The 23,589-nt window shown below is 35.5% G+C and overlaps 1 protein-coding gene across 1 annotated transcript in view; it reads left to right on the forward strand.

Moving 5' to 3' along the window:
- The window catches only part of LOC129377190 (uncharacterized), a 36,998-nt gene that overhangs the window by 3,027 nt on the left and 10,382 nt on the right, over positions 1–23,589 (forward strand). The window contains exons 6-16 of the mRNA XM_055056978.1: positions 781–969; positions 1,156–1,810; positions 2,371–2,533; positions 9,254–9,365; positions 10,452–10,542; positions 14,703–14,789; positions 18,813–18,965; positions 21,477–21,606; positions 21,747–21,779; positions 21,944–22,041; positions 23,175–23,258. Coding sequence (XP_054912953.1) covers positions 781–969; positions 1,156–1,810; positions 2,371–2,533; positions 9,254–9,365; positions 10,452–10,542; positions 14,703–14,789; positions 18,813–18,965; positions 21,477–21,606; positions 21,747–21,779; positions 21,944–22,041; positions 23,175–23,258 — 1,795 coding nt within the window. The remainder of the gene's footprint in view (positions 1–780; positions 970–1,155; positions 1,811–2,370; positions 2,534–9,253; positions 9,366–10,451; positions 10,543–14,702; positions 14,790–18,812; positions 18,966–21,476; positions 21,607–21,746; positions 21,780–21,943; positions 22,042–23,174; positions 23,259–23,589) is intronic.

Raw genomic sequence — 23,589 nt, forward strand, 5'->3', positions numbered from 1 at the left:
ATCAGTCTGTTTTTTTTAGACCAAACTGAGAAAACTGGTTGCAGAAATTCCTATTATTGTGTCTCCCTTTAATTTTTTATGCTTTGTAATTGTGTTGTGGACTATTGAAAAAATACAATAAAACTAATCACTGAGGAAACGTTAGTGAAATCCTCGTGAGTCTCTTCATTCTGAGTCTCACCTGCATTGAGTACAAATAAATGCTTTTTAAAGTTTATCATTAAAATGTGATGCATATTCATGCATTGTTATCCATCTACTCAATGCTTGAAAGGGCTTATACTCAACTTTTGACATTGTTGTAAAGAGCTGTGCATCATCAGCAGGCTACTTATCTTATTTGATATAGTCAGAGCTAATGGGAACATATGTATACACAAAATGCCTCTTTTTAAAGGAGAAAACAACAAAAATAGAAAAGGTTAAGACAACAAAGACAGCTCTAAATTACTTAAAAGTGCTATTTTTGACTTGGAAAAAACTAAAATACACAAGGACACATTTTATTTCATTCATATAACCAAAACCAAAGTTATTCAATGATACATTATTATTATTACATGTTACAGTAAATTTAAAGTTTATAGATCAGAGCAGAGAAATACATGACTCAAACCACACAGTTTAAAACAATGAAGATGTTAACGTGGGTTACCCACACAAACAATGTGCAGCAGTTCCTACAAGGTAATAAAACTTCTGGGTTGTAAACAGTGACAACTTACAGTTAAAATGGTTGCTTCACTTTGCACCACATATTTCCCCTTTGTTTTGTTTCAGATACAAAGCTCAGCTCCACCCAGGGGAGCTAACACTGGTCTCACTCAGGCAGCGAAGCAACGGAGATGGCGACGTGACATCCTCAGTTCCTCTTTCCACTGTAATTCACTTATCAGACGGTGACACCAGTGTACAGAAACCATATGGCAATGACACATTTGTTCTTATCACCCACAGAAATGAGTACCAGTGAGTAAGAATGTGTTCATTTCAGTCTGACATGTTAATACCAAGCGTTTAGTTTTTTTTTTTTCACATCAGTTATTGTCCAACCTAGTTTGATTTGTAGACATAAATATGATGTTTTTAGAGTTACTTATCAGAGTTTTTCAGTTAAAAAGGGAAGTTGGGTGAAGTTTTATTGATATGTTGCAGGTTTAAAGTCCCCACACAAGAGGAAGCAGTTTCTCTGGGCAGTGTGCAAACGGAGCGTGATGCCTGGGTCAAAGCCATCCACAATCTGTGTTCACATTGGAAAAGGAAGTCCAGATCTGAACACATGTTTGCAGAATCAAATAGCTTACAACATCTCAGTATACCAGAAGATGATGATGACAATGACACTGATCTCGAGGACAGTGGTAGATTTGCTGCTGAAAATTTTGTTAAAGAGGACGATAAAAATTCAGATTCCACATCCAGAGATAGAGAGTGCTCATTATCTGAGGAAGGTCTGAATTCTCCCTCAGCTGATACAAAACCAGTCGCAAAACCCCGCATTGGCAAGGCTGCCATTCAAGCTACTCCTGGATCGAACAATTTGAGTCCCCTCCCGTCACCAACCTCTCCGTCTGCCTCAAAATTACCCATGTCCCCTCCACCCTCAACCTGCCATGCTGGCCTCATGTCCTTTCCTTCAGGCCCAGAGCCTCAAAAACCAGCCTCGCCAGATGTGAAAGTACCTCCACCAACGTTCATCCCACCTCCACCACCGTTCATCCCACTTCCACCACCTCTGCCTGTTAAGCGAAGTACTCTTAAAAAATTCCGGACAAAGGCTTTCCACTGGGACCTCATTGGGCATGAGAAGGTACAGCCATCTTTTTTTAGTTGACCTTCTTTCCAGAAGATGCTGAATGAATAATATTTTGATATCATTTTGGAAAAAATAAATATCAATTAGAATTACATCATATTTTCTTCCTTACAAAATTCTTGAAAGGAACTGGAATTAGGGTTAAACGTAGGGTTGGAATTAGAGTTGGTCAGAAATAGTGAACATTTTCTCAGTAATTTAATTTCTCAAAACCTACGCAAGGAAGGGTTATCAATTTTTCTGTTTGCTGCAATCATAAAATGTCAAAGGAAAAGAATAAAAGTTCTGTTCTGTTAGAAAAATTAGCTATTGGTGATGTTTGCAACAACTTTTTCATCAATGATTCTATAAAGCTCTATTTCTTTGCATAGGATTCCTCCCATCCCCACTGAATAAATTGACTCAAATAAATGGTGCATTTTTCATTTTGTATTTATCCTATTAAAATGAAAGAATATTTTTAAAAGCCTGCTTTTTACTTTGCCAAGGGCACTAACAAATGGACAGAGAGTATGTGTGTTTTCCCCTGGATTATAATATTTTTCTTCCAACAGATTGCAAAAACATTTTGGGTTCAGGAAAAGAGCAAGAAGCCTGAAATCGACACATCACGGTTGGATGAGCAGTTCACTGTCATAGACCTGGGATCATTTGGCACAACAGACTCAAGTTGTTCGCAGCACATCATGCTCAACAAGAAGATTGCACACAACTTTAGTGAGTAACTACTCTCTGATTGCATTTCTGAGTTAATTTTTAATAGCATTTGCAGCAGCATGGCAATTATTAACACATTATTAGGAAGATCAGAAATCTTCATTTCCTGTTGCTGCAAAACCAATTCTTCCGGATTAAGTCTAATAAAAAAGCTCATTTCCATGGGAGGTAATAGGCTACCTGTTCCCACCCAGTAGATGGCAGCACCACACAAACAGTAACAATAATTTCTACAGGAAGGCAACAGATGGCTCACAAACTTTGGAGGTAAATTGAGGACCAGTGTGAAATAAAAACAGGTTAACTGGAAATTCAGCAAATCCTCGGGTTCTCATTGAAGACTGGGACATTTTGGCTGCTAAGCAAACAGATTGTTGTTCTTTATGTTTGCCAGCAGGGGACAGTGTTGTACCAATCTTTAGCGTCACTCTTGCCCCTGAGGGAGATCCACAGTTGATTGTAAGACATTCTATCTCGCATCTAATGGCTTTTCACTTTTGATTACCTGAGGCTTGTACATTTCAAGACCTCACCCGAGGGAGAGTAATTCCAAAACCTCCCCTCAGAGGTCCTGCTTGTAGCTCAGTCCCAGCTGGTAAGACGTACAGATGTGGTCGTGGCCGGCTGCTAAATGGAATCAGTGCGAATGTGCAGACTGGCAACATAATTCGAGTTCATATGTTCATAAAATATAAATAGGAGCATGTCTAAGAGACAGCAGCAGAGATTTCCGGCCCTCGTGCAGAACACACTAATACTACTCCTAGACTTGTTAACTTTTGGTTGTGTCAGGAACTGAGCGATGACAGCCTGCAGACAACCTGGGGCCATGCATCCTTCTGCTTCCAGCTTTTTGAAAAATGTTGACATTTGATAAACAAGGGAGTAAGCCTGGCTTGATGTTCCTCCTTCCTTTGTTCCTCTTTATATCAGCACAGAAAGTCACGTATTTGCTTTGAAGCATAATGAACCCTTGCAAAAGTCTCAATAAACTGGATGTGTTACAGTACTTTCAGAGTCATTCATTTAGGAAAGAAACACATGAATATGAACATGAAAAATTTAACTGTTAATGTTTAAAAAGCATTCTATAGTCGCAGCAAATTTAAAAATGCAAAAATATCAATACATGGCTAAGGTATCCTTTACATCTGAAATGAAAAGTATAATGTTTTCATAGAAAGTTCAAATAGAATAAAACAGAACTATTGTTTATTGTTCTTTAGTGGGGGAATTAAAGTTTAACAGCAGCAAAGTGATGGGCAAATGGAAGCAAACATATAAAAAAAAATATTACTATATTGAAACAAAAAATAACAGCTAGAGACTGTCCAGTAAGAGCAAATTTACAACACCCGAAAATAATACTGCACACTTAATAAAAATAGCACACCCAAATTAAAAGAAGTGTATAACCAAGTAAGATAAAAATGCTAATTTATGCAGGACAAACATACATTTTACATGAAATGAAAAACTGCTTGTAACAGCAGCGGTGAAAACACTTACTGGTATTCTGATTTTTGGGATGACTAATTATAAATCTATAAAGTGCAATAGTTGTTGTGTATTTGTACAAAGGATTCATACTCCTTGATTTTTCCCCCATTTATCACACCAAGTTCAATATGCTTCATTGAAATTTTGTGTTTGTAACATGATAAAACATAAAAAAACAACAACAAAAAACTTTCCAGTGGTGTACATACAATTGACATTGTAGGATATAAGTTATTACCAGGACTTTAATTTGTGAAGATAAAGAGGGGGAAGTCTTACAGTGCCTGTGGATCAAAGTATTTTTTATCTCTTAAACTTTTTCCACAAATTTTCTGATTATTATCAGAAACCTTAATGCACTTCTTTAGTATTTTAAGCAAAATATGGTATAACAAAAGCAAAAAGAGACATTTCTTTTTCATTTTCTAGAATCAAATTTTGAAAAGCATATTTTGTACTTCTATTCTGACCCTGGAGTCACCTTTCATTGTAAGCACAGCTGCAACTCCTTTAAGATGTGTTTCTACCAGCACTGCACATGTTGATATTGCAATTTAACCCATTATTCTTTAAGTATATCACTTGTATGTAGATATGCTTAAGTTAGATCATTCTAACTCAGTGCAATGCTCAGCAGTGCAGTGTAAGTTTTCCATGAAGCCCAAAAAGTTTAGTTTTGATCTCATCTGATCACAACACCTTTTTCTACTAATTTACTTTGTCCCCTGCATGACTTGACCAATAGTCTTGACTCTTTGCAGCTTCTTTGATTCATACTTTCATTGGACATGTTCAAGTAGTTTTGAAGTTCCTCCATACTGTTTGTACTTCCTGTCATCGGACTGAGCAGAGCTCCACAAAGTATTTACAAATGAGATAACTTCTGAGGGCAGTTGGTATAAAGCAAAAGAGAAAAAAAAGGTCAAAAAATCAGAACATAATGCTCACATGCCTTTAATCACAAAAAGAAAAATACAACAGGAAAATATTTTTTTGTCCTTTATCCAAAGAATACATTCATTCGGTCCTGAAATTTTCTTTCTAAAAAGAAATAATGAATGACATATTCTATACTAACATTACTTAACTGAGCTCCAACAATGAATAAGTATCGTTTTAGCACTTTCAGCCTTTGTACAGTAAACTTACATTAATTTCTTAGACTGTGTTGAGTGCTCTGCAGTACAAAATATTTTAACCGCTTTCTGGCAAGGTCTTTAAACTTACATAAAACATTATTTGGATTATTTATAATAGATCCTGCTGGGAGGAAAATACTTTTTAATCTAAATCAGGCAGTTGTTTGAATAATTTTGAGTATTGCATTAGCCAATTACATAAAATCTCTTCAAAGTTTATGACTAAAATGTGACCAAATCTAAACAAATAATCGCTTTAAGAAAACTTTGAATTATGGAATTTTTAAGTGGCTTGGTTTCAGAACTGTCTTTACAGGCCAGTGTGAAAACCAGTTGCAACAAAGTATCCAGAAGAAAATCCTACAATTATGTGCAGATTTACAGCATTCAATGTTCATCAGCAGCAAAAAGGTTTTTTTAACACAATATTTAGGTGAATTGATTTATCTTCGAGTAAATTCAACAAAAACAATACAGAAAGATTTTAAAAAAAAAGGCCGGTGTTCCTGCTTTGACTCCTGACTGAATCTTTTATAAGTTGACTATCTTACCAGCTCATGTAGGTTAAACTTCAAGACCTGATTAATAACAACGCTCTTCTTTGTTATTGCTTTCAATTGGACTTGGAGGCAAGAAGACTATTATACCTCAAAGCAGAATATTACCACACGTCTTTCTGTTTTGATTTTTATTTAATTGGTTTTAGTAATGTTACATAGACGAAAATGTTCAGAGTTCTTCTTCTACCACTGACTATATAAATATCCAGGTGCCAAAGGTTATAAATGAAGCAAAACAACTTGTGTTTGGCATTCCCCTAGCACTGCTCTGTAGATGATCTTCATCATCACAAATCTTGTGATCTTTTTCAAATGGAATCCATGATTAGATCTCTAAAAATATTTAAAAAGTGTTTCCAGTAATGATCAAATTGACCAAAATAACATTTGGTTTCACTTGAGAAGAAATAATAAAAGGCTAATAAAAAATAATTGTCTGTGCTACATCACATTTGAAATATTGATCACAAAATAATTACTTTTAAAGTTGTTCACTGTGTTGGAAACTTGAATTTACTGAACTCCCCCCTTGATGACTTTGTGTTTTTGTGTTTTGTTATTATATATTTCTTCAACACTAGCAGTGGCACTAGACTGTTTTGTGGTATGAAGATGATGTTTTAATTGAAACTTTTGGGGTGAGCCAGTGGAAAAAATACAAATTTCTTGACCAGGTGAATGCAATACTAACAAGACTGCAATGTACAAATCTGCTCAGAAAAAACCCCCTCAACACTCAGTTCTGGAAATAAGTTGGCAAAGTCTGGGGATTTTCTGAGCAATGATCAGACAATTACAAAAGATGTGTTTGACAGAAAAACAACCCAGCAGGGCAACAAATTACCTCCAAATCTAAAATAAAACATGACATTACCATAACCGGGTTTTACTTTCTTTTATAAGGAACTTGAAATTTATTGAAATACATCCAGAGCAACAACATGATGTCTTCACCAGAATAAAATTAAAGTTTTGTATGACCTTACCATATGAGAATCAATATCTAAATTTTGTTTAAAAAATCTGTGACTAAAGAGGGAAGTGGAAAAATCTCACAATCTGATAAATTTGGAAAACAGTTGAAAAGTAAGGAAGCTAAATGTTGGCATGAGATAATGCAGGATAATTGCAAAAGATTCAATTTCTTCACAAAAAACAAACAAAAAAGCAGCCTTTTAGAAAAGGAACCCTGGCAGTTTTTCACTTAAACGACACGTATTTATGGTAAAAGTCACAGTAACAACACAGCAGCTAAAAAAACTCCTAAGTCCTTTCAAAAGAAAAAGAAACTTAAAAGAAATGTAGAAAGCAACACTGTTTGAAATGTTAAGAGGCTTCTGCTCCTTGCCTTTCCCTTTATGTTTGAAAAAGCTACAATTCCTGTATTTGACTTGCATACTCGTTATGTCATTCCATCTCTATATCAGTAAAATGTGTTTGGAGGGTGGCAAGCCAGCCAGAAACACCTACAGAGCAGATGACAGGACGTTTTTGTGTGATTTTCCTTTGGATTGCTATACATTACATCCCAGCACTTCTAAAGGCCGTGCCTGCTTCCATCGTGTTTAATGTTTAAATCAGTCAGGTGCAATTCAAAGGCTTAGACAGCATTTGGGTCTTGCTGTCTTTTGACTTTATGCATGATGATTGGGTGTAAAAGGACATGACATTCTCCTTTCAGAATAAAAACTTCCATGCTTGACAGTTTTTAAACTCATGCCTTTCTTCTGCATTTCAACTGAATTGTTATTCTAGCAGCTGTAATTGACAATTACTGCTTAGACAATTAATGAAAAATTAATAATCAAAATGAAGCTGTCATGGAAGTTCAGAAAGAAATAGACTCTTTAGTGTAAATGTGAGAATTTGCCAGGAACTGATTGATGTTTTTGAAAACCCACATATTATTTTAAAACTAAATCCCACTCTGGTGAAAAAGCGCAGATGTCAGAACATAGCTTACAAAAAAAAAAATTAAAATCCAGTTTTTCTATTTATATATGCAACAAATTAAAAAAAATGAACCAAAAATGAAAGAAGGGTAAATATTCCTGATAATAATGATTAAATAAAATTTAATGCAGAATTGTATGACCAAAGTGCATTTATCTGTAGAATGTCTGCCTGACCCATATGAACATTTACCTTGATCGTTCCACTGCATGCAGCCTTTTCAATGGCAGGACATGTCGCAGTCCTAATTAAAAGTACACCTGTGGCTTCCTGCCCCCAGTGGGATACCCTCCCTGTCTCTGTGCTTCAATATACCAGAACAATGCCCAGTTTGTCTGAGTGCCAGTCGACAAAGGGCTTAATTTGCACTTACATGTTTGCATGTGAGGGATTTTTGGCTGGGAGGACACACTGGTCTATGACTAGTGCAAAAAAAAAAAAAGAAAAAAAATGATACAGGATGTTTGATGTCATTTGAAAATGGGACATGAAAGACCTAACTTCTGGGTCTTTCATGTCCTAAAAAATGGGACTTGCCCACATGAGGAAACTGTTGTCTCAACTTCAATGTCAAAGACTCAGAGGTCTGCAGAATAAAATCATGCTAAAGAGAGAAGAGTTTAGCACTGTTTTATCAATCAGTCATGAGAGAATTTTCAACAATGAGTTCATTTAGGGGGATAATCTGGAGGTCTGTCTTATGAGCACATCTACTGGAGCAAACATTAGAAAGACAAAATAAAGAAATGAGTCTGTTTTCAGTTTTACCAACAAGTCAAAGACTGCAAAGAACTTTGCAGTCTTTGCCTGCAAAGACAATGTTTTTGCAGGTTACTTGTCAATATTACATTGACAAGTAACATTGTCAATGTTACTTGTAACATTGATCGAAGTAACAAAAATCTTTGGCTAACTTTATTTAAAAAAAAAAGAAAGTGAAAGAAAATCAGATTATGATGACATCCTCCAAACACCAGAAATCATTATGTATATTTTTATTGCTTTATTGCATGAAAACATGCACTAAAATCTGAATATTGTTCACCTTATATGTATTTGTTGTGACAAATCCTACCCCCAAAATTATATAAAAAATACATTGGAAGTCAAATATTGTCAGCATATTTGATCGGTTCCAAATTCAGCTTTAGAAATGCAAATGTTTTAAGAAGATGCAAACATCATTTGGCTTTTCACATAAAGGGTAAACCACAAAAAGACACTGCTTAAGAGCTGGTTGTTTCCAGTGTTCAATCAGAGTAATTGAAAGCTCAGGGGAAGAAATGAAGTCTTAGACACTAAGAGAATCTTTACATTAAATCCTGAATCATCCAGACGTTTTACCCAAAATGAAGAAAAAAAAAGACCCATACGCTTCGACTTGATAGGATGCAAATGTGTGCATTTGCCCGAGGCTTCAGGGAGAAAGTAATTAAGTAAAGGTCCCTTTGTCTTCGGAAGGTTTTTTTTAATTCATTTCATCGTTGGATAAGAGGACTATCTGTCAAGAGGAAAGCTTTCATGTACCATAGTGTGTGTTGATTTTTTCTAATCTATTGTTCTTCCAGACATTTTCCTCAAAAGTTTTCCGGTGCAACCAGGAGAGCTGAAGGACAAACTGTTCATTATTAATGAGGAAGATGGAGGTCTGTCTGATGAGCACATCACCTCTCTGAGAAGGTATGACTTTGTGCCAGAAAAAGTGCTAATTTGTATTCCAACCCTAGTTTTCTGCATAATAAGCAAAAGTTGAGAGTCAAATGACATTTGGTGCCCTAGTCTTAGTGTGTTTGATACTTGCTTGAGTGGGTGTAAACAAAACTAGCAGCTCAACAAACACCCAAGAAGGTAAGCAGGTGTGAGATATCCAGGATGATGTGAAACATATAGAACCAGAACCAGATGATGCTGTGCAGGAGACACAGTTTACACAGCAGCCTTCACAATCTTCTAATTCTAAAAATAAGCTTTTATCAGAGTGGCTTACTACTAAAAGTTTTATTTCTGGTTATTTGCGGAGATGGAAACTATTGACTTGCCCCCAGGAGTAAGGCACTGAAAGGAGGTAGAACACTTCCTGGCTCTTACCTGCAGTTTACTCCATAGCTTGGGAAGGTTTCCTCCTGGAAGGCAAAAGTGATCTAAGGTACTCTCCTATGGTGCTTTTTATTTATTCTATCAAAACGTAATATATATTTTAATGCTCTCTGGCATAGGCTCGAGGAAAGAACCACTCCCAACAGGTGCTGCAATATTAATGGACACTGCTGTTCTCCAGCGGCACGGCGGAAGACTTTTCTCGTTGAGAAGAGAATCCCTCTAGTTTTGGGGTCAGAACGTTCAGAAACGACAGGAGAATGAACTCCAAATGAGAATTCAGATTCAGTGAGATGGCAGCTCCAATCAGTGTCTTGCTGCTTTATAGAAGCTGTCAAAAACCATCAACCCAACTTGGTTCTGAAACATTCCTCAAGGCCGTTGTAATAAATCAAAATCAAATCAAATTTTATTTGTATAGCACATTTCTGCAGCAAGGAATTTCAAAATGCTTTACATCATTACAAACACAGAAACACAAAGTCATCAAAATTGTCCCTCACAGATTTTTGTGCAATGTTTTGGTACCTGTTAGGGTCTAGAATTTACAGGGTTTCTGTTTCACACAATCACCCCTTGAGGGCACTTTATGTGCAAAGAAAATAACTTGATGTGTTTTCAAGATTTGTTTCATATCCACATTGAAAAATGTTTGTTTTTATTTTCAAGGTACGTCCCCACTTTGGAGGATGTGGAGATGTATAAATCCCACAAAGGTCCAGTTTCAGAGCTGCATATTGTGGACCAGTACATGATGGAGGTACAGTTTACTGTTTTACAGATGTGGGGACTAAAAGAAAGTAAACATGTTTTGACTCGTATTTCTCAGTAAATATCTTAGGCCACAAATCAAGTTTTGTGCAATAAAATGGAGTGACAAATGAAGAAATATTGAACACATGACAAAAACAAGAACTGAAAAGGAATGAAAATCACAGAGCTCTGCCAACATTTGGAAAGCAATCCTGCTTTCTGTCAATGCAATTGAATTAATCAGTTGATCTAGTTCTAATTGACAGTCCATAGCAAGCCTTCTCATCTGCAAAGAATCACAAAACAAGCATAGTTAGGCATAGTTAGGAAAGAACTCTATTAAGATCTTCAAAACCTTATCGTTTAAAATATACTGGCTAAAACATTGATTGTAAACTTTTGGCTGTTCATGCAAGCCTTTTATGGCCACAATATGGAAGGAGAAACAATCTAATTTCATTACAAACCAGGTCACAACAAGATGCTCGTCACAGCATTTTTGACTGAGGAGCAAAACCCTGATCAGACAAAGGTCACTTACAAAGAAACCTGAAAATATCAGGTGCAGTTGTTTCAAATAAACAAAAACACATTCAAGTGCTGAATGTCATGACTTCTATTTATACTCATTTCAAAAGACTCTGCCAATGAAGTTTGTTCAAGGTTTAATTTATTCTGATCAATCTAAAAACATCTAAGTGCACAGAAGAGGCAACATGTATCCTCATGTATCCTCATCCTCAAACACCTTCATGATCCAAGCAAACATATAAATGTTGATGTTAAGCAATCCATGCAACTTTTCTATTTGGTAGGGGTCTACGGCTATGTTTGATGTTTTTCATTGATCCATTTCAATTCCCTATATTCCACTAGATGAATTCATTGACATATGATAGCATGTCTTTGTTTTGCTTTATCTGAGGGCATTCTGACATTGATTGTGGTTTTCATATCTGCAGCCCAATTCTGTAAAATTTACATATTGAGGAAAAGTGTTAATGTGTCATAACCTGTTACCCCCATTTATTTAATATTTACTCATGTTGAGTAAAGATGCAAACTTGTTACAGAAACTTGAAAAAGTTAATTCCCAAAACGTTCTTATTGTAACACGGCAGAGCTAACCAGGACGCCACTTTTCTGCCTTACTTAGTATTATAATTACCATAATTAAGGCAGCTAGCGTTTTCTGCAGAAACACTTTTTGAATCTGTTCACCTTCCTCCTCATTCACACAGTGGGTGTTATGACAAGCTCCATTTGGAAATCATATTCCAGGAAAGCAGATCACCTGGACTGCATGCGGAAGATTAGTGGAGAGATAGCAGATGATAAAGCTGCTGAGAAATATCCGGCACCTGACATAAGGGCTGTCAAATGCAGAAAACAGGTTTAGTCCTTATAGAGATCTGTTGTCGATTGGAGTGGAAGTCCAATTGGGTACATATAGTTTAGTTCTCATGATTTATAAACTGTTTTTTTTTTGTTAGTTCCATGACAGAAAAACATTTTTAAAAGAGGTAGGGCAGCAATTGCAACAATAGAGGGAAACGATGAAGTGGGAAATTGCCTTAAAATGGAGAACTTTGAACCAGCTTGTTTGAATTTGTGCCAAAGTTTGCTGGGAACAGATCAGTTCTGTACTTGCCCCTTTCTACTCTATTAACCAATCCTTTGTAATGTGTGCAGTACAGAGGTTTAAGTTTCTTTTTTAGAAAAGTGCATCTACATCTCAAGAAGGAGATGACATCTGAAATCACAAGAAGCTGTTGTAAAACCGCTCATGAAATTTTCTGCTTTAGTGTTCACTTTTATAAGAACATCAGCAATTTAAGAAGAGTCTGGCTAAAAACAGTTCATTTCTGTATTTGGTGACAGCCTGGAACTTCCCTTCTTATCTTCTTTTGAAAATAAACACAGAATTTGCTTTTGTACCAAATCATGACCACAACCTGATCTATTTACAATGCCTCTTGAAGGTAAATCCCAGCAGAGTATTTCAATGTACTCTGCTGGGATTTATATGACAAAATATACACAGTTGTACACAAATGAACTCTGTTTACTAATAAAGCCACTTCTGAAGGCATCTGCTTGAAATTAGGGGTATCATAGTTAAGGGGATGCAAACACCAACTAAGCTTTACTTTGTTTTGGTCTATCACATAAAATCACAACTAAAACACATTATCAGTCAGCCTTCTCAATCACATTGAGTAGAACAGATTCATGTAATACTGTGAACAACTATAAAATTTCACATTAAATTAACTTTTGTTTTATTAAGTGCAAATGTTATTAAATATATTAAACTTAAATGTGGAATTTGTTTCAAACATGTTGACTAAGTTGCGTGTGGAACTTCAAAAGAAAAAGCAATTATTTGGTCTGTGCAACGTATTTGTATGTAAAGAACAAAAATGTCACATTTACAGTCCTAACATTAAATCTTCACAAAACGTTCAGTGTTTGGGTATGTCCCCAGTTAAACTCCACTTTGCACACATTGCAAAGGACTTGTTATCTTTATAAAATATTAAATGTCAGGAATTTCAATGAAGAAAATCTTTGTGATTTATATTGTACTGGATCATAAAATCTGGCAGCTGGAATGTTTCCACAGTCTGATTGAAAAACTATGTTTGCTTTCACTATCTGCCAAACAAAAACATATTATTTTTGGGGGGCTTTCACCACAGAGTATGAAAAATAGTACATGAAAACTTTTTCCTTATTTCTTGCTCAAATGCATCCTCATCCAGCAGAGAAATAATCTGCATAGTTTTAGCCCTAATGGAAATTGTGCTGTTATCACAATTTTTCCTAAATATTTCTGCATCACGTTATCAGGTATATAATTGGAATTGTTTCATTGCATAATTGCCCTATGCCACACTGTGTGTGTGATGCAGTGACATTAAAATGCGTGTAAATTAAGTGTATAGCAATTGTTAACAACTTTATGCTGTTATAATTGAATCTGACAAAACAAGACCTCAGAAAAAGTTAAACACCTAAAGGTGTGATTTCCCTACAGAATGTTTCTCATGTGTGAACGTGTTTAAATTCTGCAGATGTTTAATATGTAGCAGCTATCTTTACAGTTATCATGAAAAGTAATTAGACCTTATTACAAGTAGAATATTTAACATATCACAAAATGATAAAACTTTGATCCTAAGCAAAATAAACAAACAACAAACAAACAAACAAACAAATAAATAAATAAATAAATAAATCTCTTTATTGAATTCCCACTTAGGCTGAGCCATTGTCCAGTCAAAGTTCAAATGAGCCAATCGAAGTAGATTCTTCGTTTTCTACTATTCCTTTGTAGGTTTGCTGCTGAATGGCTTATTGACCCAATTTGAATAATGTTTTTTCCGTTTGGCTGAAAGATGTATAGGTTCACTGACTACAAAAGAAGCCCAAATTATCACTCCTCCACTACCGTGGCTGACAAAAATGGTGCTGTTCATTTTGAGCCAACATCAATATGCAGCGTGGACAAATTAGCCCTGTGATGGATTAGCAGTCCATCACAGGGCTAACCAGAGATGGAGATTAAATGTAAATAACAAAAAACACACACACTGAGGCATAAAACTCGATTATTTTAAAAGGTTGTTATTTGTTTTCTCAGACTGCACATTATTCAAATCAGGAATATCAAATGTTTTAAAAAGCATAGCATGAGCAAATAATGCTACTTCTGTATGAGGAGGAATTCACCCTTCAATATAACTACAAAAAATAAAAAAAATCCAGATGATTACATGGTTGGGATTTCCAGCTCTAATCCTAATGTCTTTCCGTAAGTATCTGTCAGACAAACTGCCCTTTGGCTTTGGGGAGATGATATGTGAGCATCAAGCAGACGGTCTGACAATGTGGAGTGATTTATTAGAGGTTAGGTCAGACACAAAGGTCAAACCGGCGGTCCAGTCAATCGTTTCAAAGTGTCAAGCTTTCAGTTTGTCTGTTAAATCAGCCTGTCAACAGACCTGGTGCACAGCAGGAATGGGCTGAAAAAGCATGTGTAAATTGCATCAGCAGCTGCTTTAGATCATTTGGAATAATCACATGGAAATGGGTTGTCTGATGGTATGATAATTGGACTCTTCCCCATGCACTCATTAGTCTTACGTTTTTTCTCTGCTGCAGATGTGCAACATCTCCTACGTGAGCACGCAACTCGACCTGCTTTTGACGCTGAGAGAGCTCCCGATCAGCATGAAAGACCTGCAGCCTGTGAGTTCACTTCATCATCCAGAGTCAAATCTTTAACTACTGTAAATCCCATTTCCTCATTCCTTGACAGCTAATTCAGGTAGTGTTTAAAATATCCTATTGCATGCTGTCAGAAGGCTGATTTCCACTACATAGACAAATAAACATGCTGGTATGCGTTGATTTGTGGTATGAATTCTGCAGCAGATGTAGAAATGTATTATTTTACATGGTTGTTGAAGAACAAAAAACATAAAGCCAAGAGTATTTTAATGATAAAAAATTTTTTCAGTCAATTTACATTTTCAATAATGTGTTGAAAGCAATCTAACACAAGATATTTGAATATTGTGGGAAAGTTAAATTATTTCAGTAATTCAATAAAAAAAATCTAATAAATTACATAGACTCATTACATACAGAATTATGGATTTCAATTATTTTTTGTGAATTTTGATGATTGCATTTCCAGCTAATAAAAACCCAGCATTCAGCTTCTTGAAGAATGTGAACATATGACATGTATTTGGAAGATGATGGCCGTGGCATGTTTTGTAAGGATTTTTTAATGCTGATTAGTAATAATTAATAGAGAAACATTGACAAGCTATGTCAAATATTATTATACATAAGTCAGTTTCGTCATCTATCAAAGGAAAGTCTGAAGGATCAAATGTTTCCTTCAAATTAAATTATTTCTCACAAATGAAAAAAGCAAACTGCTCTATAGTTCTCATTATCAAGATTTAATTCAGCCTCAATTAATGATAATTACACTTCAGTTAAAATGGAGAAAACAACCAGACCTTCTAATCAAGATAATCAAGACTTAAATGTATTTTAATCAAATTAATGCTGATGATAGTTTATTTCTGTAGGAAATAAATGAAGATAAAACAAATGCATTCAGTCTTTCGTCCAAAACGGAAAGAAGTGAATGTCTAAAATACATTAAAATTGATTAAAAATATAACTTTTATCAACTTTTGCAGTATTATGTTGATTTGATTCCCCCTGCATAATTTACTTCATATCTTCCTATTATTTTTTTCAGACCTTTGTTTTATTAAGCTACTAGTAGCCATTATTGAAACAAAAGTCTACAACAAGAAAGAAACATCTGAAATGATGCATTCAGAATACGTTAGCTGGAGAAGTATTAACATTTGAGAATAGATTTGTAAATCTTACCCATTCATAAACACAAATCTGTTTTTATGAGCTAGATTCCTCTTTCTGTTTGGCCCTTTCTTGCAACACCAGTTTCTAAGGAAGAAATGTTTGGGAGACGGATAAAAATGAGGTGAAACAAGACTCAGCTTTAAAGGTAAAACAAGCAGGAGATGCTTTATATTCTGATCTGCATCGCAGCTGCAGGTGATTATTAAAACATCTTTCTCCTCTGCAAAAACACCCACCCACACAAAGATCCTTTATTCCCTAATGCAAACCTTAATTATGACTTTATAAATGGATACAAGTAAAAAAAAAAAAAAAAAAAAAAAAAACATCTGTGGAGCAGTTGAAATTATTACATGAAAGCTTTTCTCCTAACTTTGTCTTTTATGTTTAAGGGGTCATTTAAGAATATGTTTTTGTTCTGTTCACTGGTTAATAGTCTTGAAAATAGAAAGGTATGAGGGGCACTTTCAGACACTTCTGTGATCAAAAAGAAAAGATAGATCTTAATCAAATCAGGTTCAATTGTTCTGTGGTTGGCAGAAAAGTGCTTTAAACTCAATAAAAACCCACTCTGGAGTTTTAACTGTGGGAAAAGTGGAAACTTTTACTTTTGTCTGCAAACTGCTGCTGCCTGGTCAAGTGAAGACTTAAATTAATCCAGGCAGAGTGAAATAAAGTCACAACTCAAACATATTTCTTAATATTCTTTAAAACAAAATATTTTAGCCCTGTTCAATAGGAGTAAATGGACATTCCCAGTTTATCATTAGTCAAAGTAATCTTTAACATTCTCATAGTGGGTTGTTGTTATTGGCATTGGGGTCCGCAGGCTGTGAAAATATTGCAGTCACACAAAAATACCTCCCAGCTCCTGCGTTTTTATTTTTTTATTTGATTCTCAAAAGCTTTTGTTTCTTTCTGCTCTGCTGATTCAGTCCTAATCTCCTGTCTGCTAACCACCTGAAAATGAAGAGAAACAGCAGATAAGAGTGATGGCACTGTGATCCATTCACTGCAATACTAATTTTTCTTTGTCTTACACACAGAGACAAACATATTGTGTGCCTGGAAGATGACTAGAGAAGAAAGATTAGCAATTTCATTAAGTTTCAATTTACTCCTGGCTCTTTCCTCCTGTTGTTGTTTTCTCTCTCCTCCCTCAGATTTGTTTGAGAAAGGTCACTCAATCTTAAGTATGGGATTTGCATGCATGTGCTTTGGGGAAAAATAACCCTGATCCTTAATCTTCAACATTTTCCTCTATGTTGTGCTCAAAGTTTAGTGTCCTATTAGCTGCAAAATATTCTAAATCCCTGAATCCTCGTCGATTGACGTCCATAAGCCTGAACACTAAGATGATTTACATTCCACCTGTCAGAGAGAGAACAGAGTCGCCAACCAGGGGAATGCTTCTCACCTGGGACGTTTTTTTCCCTTGTTTCCAGGATGACAGGTTTTACTCTGTGTTGTGGCCCTAACTCCTTCTTTAAACTATTTGATGTGCCCAGTTTGATGCCGAATGTATTAGAAAATGTCAAAGGCACACAGCTTAAGCTGATGATGCAGCAGACAGTAAGGTGTCACCTGAAGCTGTGATGCACGGCATGGCAAAACTAAGTGCAACATTTCAGGAAATGAATGGAGAAATGTATTCATTTCTCCATTCAAGAGCAAAGCTTGAGCACCTATATTTGTTTTTATGTTAAGTGAAATCACAAAGATTCAAATTAAGCAGTTCATTTACAGTAAGTATGAATATTTATGTGAATTTAAAGCAACACTACTGATGATGTTTTTTACCCATTGAAATAAAATGCTATAAAGACGAGCATCTCGATCTCTCTCCCTTATAAAAATATAAAATGTAACAGCAGTTGCCATGTTAAAAAATAAAAACTTTTTTCTTTACATTTTATTTAAAATGACTCCTCAAAAATTATTGAATTCCCTCCCTAATAATCAATGTAAATATTATTTTTGACATTACAACAGTCAGACTCTTTGTATCACTATCGACTGGCATTTGTATCACTATCGACTGGCATTTTTTAAAATGTTTCCACTATTATTTTGATGAGTTATAATTGGTGACGAGGTCTATGTCTCTGGGATTGGAAGGCCTCTTTCCCATTACCCTAAGCTTTAACAATGGATTTACACAGATGGTTGTGTTCCAGCCAATTTATATGTTGAAGCTGGATATCTGATTTCCCCTCAGTTTAATTGAGACTGTCCCAACTGTAGACATAGGGAGGTTACTCTTGAAATAGAAACATATGGCACGATTGTTGCTGGCTGGCATGGGCCTGAGTTGGAAAAAAAAAAAAAGTTTTTCGAGTGGCATAATTCCCACAACACCAACTCCCCTTTCCTCTCATAAATCATTGGCAAAACCCAAAATCCCACTTTGATTTCTCTCCAGCATGATTTCTATCCATATTCAACAGGATCTGTTCAGAGATGGTTAAACATGGAAATTGTGTGATATTCTTGGGGGATATGTGGACTTGACACAAATGCATACCAAATAATAATCTTACCCAACAACAGGAAGCTGATTATTCATTTTATGAGATCAATTGAGGTGCTGTGATGAGGCTGTTTATGCTTGTAGTGTAATGATTTTTGTTAACTGTATTTCCATTGACTACATAACTGCACAGTTTGATATATTGAAAATGCATTTGTTTAATGGAAAAAAGAACTTGTCTTTGGATAAATTGTTGTGGTGCTAAGATAACGTGATTTTGTAACAGAATTTCTAACAGAAACACAACTACTGTACACAACTACATGAGTGAGACATAGGAGCTTGAATTACATGAATGACTTTAGTCTGTGTTCCTTGTGTTTGTCTTGCAGCTGATTAACCAGAAGATCAGAATGTGCAAGCAGCTGTGCAACTCCAGGTCGTTTGTTTCTGTGTTGGAGTACCTTCTCACTATAGGCAATTACTTGAATGAGAACGCCGGAAAGGAAAAGGCCAAGGGATTCCGCCTCTCGTCCTTAACCAAAGTACGATTCCAACACTCTCGTCTGACCTTTGATTGAGGTTCGCCTCTGCCTAATAACTCTGCTCATTGACATACACAGCCTGGTCCCTGAGCATCTTGCCATTTTCTCTTGGCCAGGTAGGTTCAATCAGAGCTGTGAATGTGTCGCTGCCTGGTTGGCACTAAATGAGAACTCCATGAGAACTAAATGAGAACTGAGTGGCTTGGTGCATAAGATCATAGAGCAGAGCCAGTGGATCTTTACATCAAGTAAAAATTTATTTACTTGGACTGGATTAAAAAGGTTATGGTTATTACATCATGGTTTCACATTTGCACCAAGAAACCTTTATGTGGTATTCTTACTTCCTGGATTTATCAAAGTATGTGGATAAATGTTTCTGAAACATAAAAAAAAAGTTACAAAAAGAAAAGAAATCTGATCTTTAACCACTATCCCAATTTTAAGAGAGACCTTGAGCTCCACTACAGTTGCTCTGAAAACCTTTTTATAGTGTTTTCCAACATCCTGAGTTTTAGGCTGTTTTAAAGTTTGTTAATAGAGAAATTAAAAGGTGAAAAGAGAAGAAATATTCAGATGTTCAAGAAAAAGGTCAAACGCATCCAAAATATGTTAAGAACAAATCTCAGTGGAAGTCACTTTTTTTATTTGCACTGAGACCTTCTTAGTTTGTCACATCAAGGAATGGTCGATTACCTGAGAAACAATCAGCTTAATTGTATTTTAAGTTTGATTTAGTTAATTTATACGCATTTTTTCTCCATGAAAACGTGATGCCGGTGTTCTTTTTATTTAATTCCTCTGCATTTAACTTGGTCTGCTCTTTGGAGTTTGACTCTCTGCTGGGGGAGTTTGAGGACCAGGGTTCTGGGCACAGAAGTAAAGCATCCTCGGCTCTGTTTAATAAAGCAGAGACCTTGTGTTCCCTCAGAGGAGTTTCCAGGTCTAATTGAGAAGAGTAAACTGTTGCTGCTAAAGACAGACTCTCTTCAAATTAATGACCAGCCGCTTTCAAGAAAATGCATCGAGGTTATCTCAGATCTTTTTTTCTTTTCTTTTCTTGTGAGCATCAATACTTGCTGCAGGTGTTGCATATGTAGCCCTTAGAGGCCTAAGCTGGTAAACAACATAACCTAGAAAGAAAAAAGGACGAAGTTTGTTAAAGGATAAGGGAGCTACCTTTGGAATTTCAATTATCTGCCAAACCAACATGGTTGAATTTGTATCATCGCTATTATTTTATCAGACTTATTACCATTAATTTGAAAAAAAATTGTAGAATTTCACAATCATCTTTTTGTTTAATTATTATATGATTCACATCAAATTTGGTTCTTATTTATCAATATTAGGACATTATGACATCTGTTTTGTTACAGTTACTGGCAAATATGTGTATAACATGTTCTTTCATGACAAAGAACATGTTATACACATGTATCAGCATACTCTCACACAACATTTTTCACAAATGTAACCTTTAAGTACGAAGGTTATTTATTATGAGTATTCACATATTCATAATTTCTGTTGCCTCAAACATCTACATTTCTTTTTTAACTTGATGTGAAATTAACTGTTCAGGAAATGAACAGTTCTTTAGTAGACATTTTAGAATTTTTTTATAGATCAACTGACATTTGCCTTTCTGATATGACATGTTCTCTTGTTTTAATTGTGATTAAGAAAAATTGGCCTCTTTTTCTTTTTACATCACATTAAAACACCGGGGAGACATGAACTCATTAATTGTAAAGTAAAAGTTCTGAAACACTAATCAAATTAAAGCAAAGTTTAAATGAGGAAAGATAGTTACAGATACGTTTTTGGATAAAAGTTGCAAATGTGAATAAATGTGCCTCCAGAACAAATGTTCTCTAATGTTGGATTTTTTTCCATACTAAATAAAGGCACTTAAAACGAGGTGGAATTTTTCTTAATTATTTCAGTGTGAGCACAATATAACACAGTGCTGCATGTGTTTATATGGGTACCTTGTGTCTCACCATCATCTTCCAATCCACTCATATCTTAAAGCATTTTATTTCAACATAGTTCTCAAAACAACACATTCTTAGAACAGTATAATGATATTAACACACTGGCAAATCTACAAAGAAATCAGCATTTTACCCTATAATATTTTCCACTGATTGATAATTATGCAATATATTGTATATATATATTGTTGTTGGTCCCAGCTTCTGATGGGGAATTTATTTAATTATTCCACAGATGAATATTGCATTGGTTATACTTGTATCTATATTTAAATATATTTTTGAATGTAACAGCTATTTTACTTTCTGTGGTAGTCGATTGCCCTCTAATCAAATATTTGCTTTTAAGTGTTTGTAAATGCAGTGGAATGTGCCTATCTTTTTCAATACACTGTAAATGCACACAAGAAAATAAATAAGGCAAATTATTACAGAAACAAAAAACAAATATATAACCTTTAGTCAGCCGGTGTGTTTTCCAAGCTTCAGTCGGCTTTTTCTTTATCTCCAGCTTTCTCAGCTGCGTGGGAGGGACAAGAATTTCACCTTGCTTCATGCCCTTCTGGAGCAGATCATGTTGCAGGAACCGGGCCTGGCCACTTTTACCCAGGACTTGGCAGAATTTGAAACTGTCCCTGGAGGTATTCGCTCGTCAAGATTTGATCAAAACAGCAGAAGAAAAAAATCTGTGGGGTTCTTTTGAGTTAAGGGCTGTTAAATGAAACATACATTTATATTTAATACCACTGTGGGTTTTTTTCTCCCCCTCTCCTTTGGAAAGCTTCCATCAAAGGCTTGACCGCAGAAGTGGATGGTAAGTAGATCACATTTTACTACAATATCCAAAGTCTGGTGTTCACTATGCTGATCCTGCTGCAGGTGGAGTTGTGAGAAAGCATTGCATCTCTCATTGTATTTCAGTATATTTTGTGAAAACATTATGATGAGGTCTGAGCTGAGGCTGTTATGTTTTTACAGTGCTGAAGAACGAAGTGCAGAAAGTACTTCAATACAGAAAAACCATCAAGAAGAAAAACATTGCAGCTCATCACCCAAACTTCTCTAAAGATCTTAAGGTGAGGTAGACATGTCTTATCATTTCTAGTTACCTCTACAGTCAATAGGAAAATATCACCATTAATAAAAAACAAATCATTTTGGTGGACCATAATTTCTTAGAGCTGCACAATACATTAAATCTCACTTGTCTTTGCAATATCAATATTTTCAGTATCCCAATTTCTAAGAACTGTTTTGGTGCAGGATTTGTTAGGCCATTTTACATGTATAAGCATCTTGAAATTTTGCAGCTCTGTGGTTTTCCACATATTGTGCAGCCTCATCGACATCCTCTAAAATTGACAGGTACCAAGAAATTATAGATTATAATGACTTATTCAGAAAATAAGAGCACACTGCCTAGCATCTTCCAAGACAAATAAGCTGCAACAGATTTCAGTCTACAAGACATTTATGTATTTATTCTTTGGGGTGAACACAAGTTGAATTTTGTCACAAGCACAAGTTTATATGGCTCGGAAAGGCGACAGGAAGATTCTTGGTGAAACTTTAAAACTCCTTTAAATAATTTCTGCAGAGAGACAAAAACAAACTTGAGTATTACTGGCTGCTTCAGTCATGTGGCAGCAGACTAGACCTGCTGTCAGAAACTATACATCAGAAAAAACAAACATCTAATTCTGTTTCCATGTATTTTTGTGCTGAGCAAGCAGCTTTGGCAAAGCATCATGATATGATGTTGATTTGCATCTTTCTGCCCTGCATCTTATCTCTTATTCTGTACTTTTTCTTCCAGGTATAATTTGCAAGAATTTGTTTCTACTGTGTTAAATGCAAATAAATGGCTATGTAGTCCAAATAGCTCTGCCCTTTTTTATTATGACCATAGTTTGACATATTCAGAAATGGAACAAATAAATGTAAATGTAATGTTGGAGAAAATAAATTAATTTGAGTTCCTTTTTTGAATATGCTTGAGTTATTTCCACTTTTTCATATAATCTGAAAAAGAAGCCAATATGTAGTTTTTGAAGTTCTTGGCATTCTGTTCTAACATCTTTAAATCCTTGAATCTTTATTAGATTTTCAATTTTGCTAAATTTTCGCTTTTTAATCACATCAGTTTTACAACGCATAGAGTTGTGTGTGGTTTGCTCACAAACTCCTTGGGCTCTCCTCTGTATTGCAGATGGCAATAGAGAAGTACAACGTGCAACTCGAGTCGCTGACGAAGACTTGTGAGGAGATGAAGAAACTCTACTCTGTCATACTGGTAATCCCTGAGTTATTATTTCAATCTCTCTTTTGTACAGCTCCAAGGATGGATGCCCTGGGCGCCCCCCGTCCTGGTAGTGTCTAGATTGCCGTCTTCAATTATTTGTCACCTCATCTCCCTGATCCTATGCTGTCACAGCTGCATATAATTCAAAGGGGCAAAGGTTAAAGCACCAGATGTTCATAATGCATATTAAATGGTGTTTATTGTAACTGCATTTGTGTAACGTTAAATCTACAGTGCCTTGCAAAAGTATTCATGCCCCTTTGTCTTTTTCACATTTTGCCATGTTAGACTTCTGGTATTACAATGTGATCTTTTGTGAGTG

The sequence above is a fragment of the Poeciliopsis prolifica genome, unplaced genomic scaffold (genome assembly GCF_027474105.1).
Source record: "Poeciliopsis prolifica strain line A6 unplaced genomic scaffold, Auburn_PproV2 SCAFFOLD046, whole genome shotgun sequence".
Classification (NCBI taxonomy): domain Eukaryota; kingdom Metazoa; phylum Chordata; class Actinopteri; order Cyprinodontiformes; family Poeciliidae; genus Poeciliopsis; species Poeciliopsis prolifica.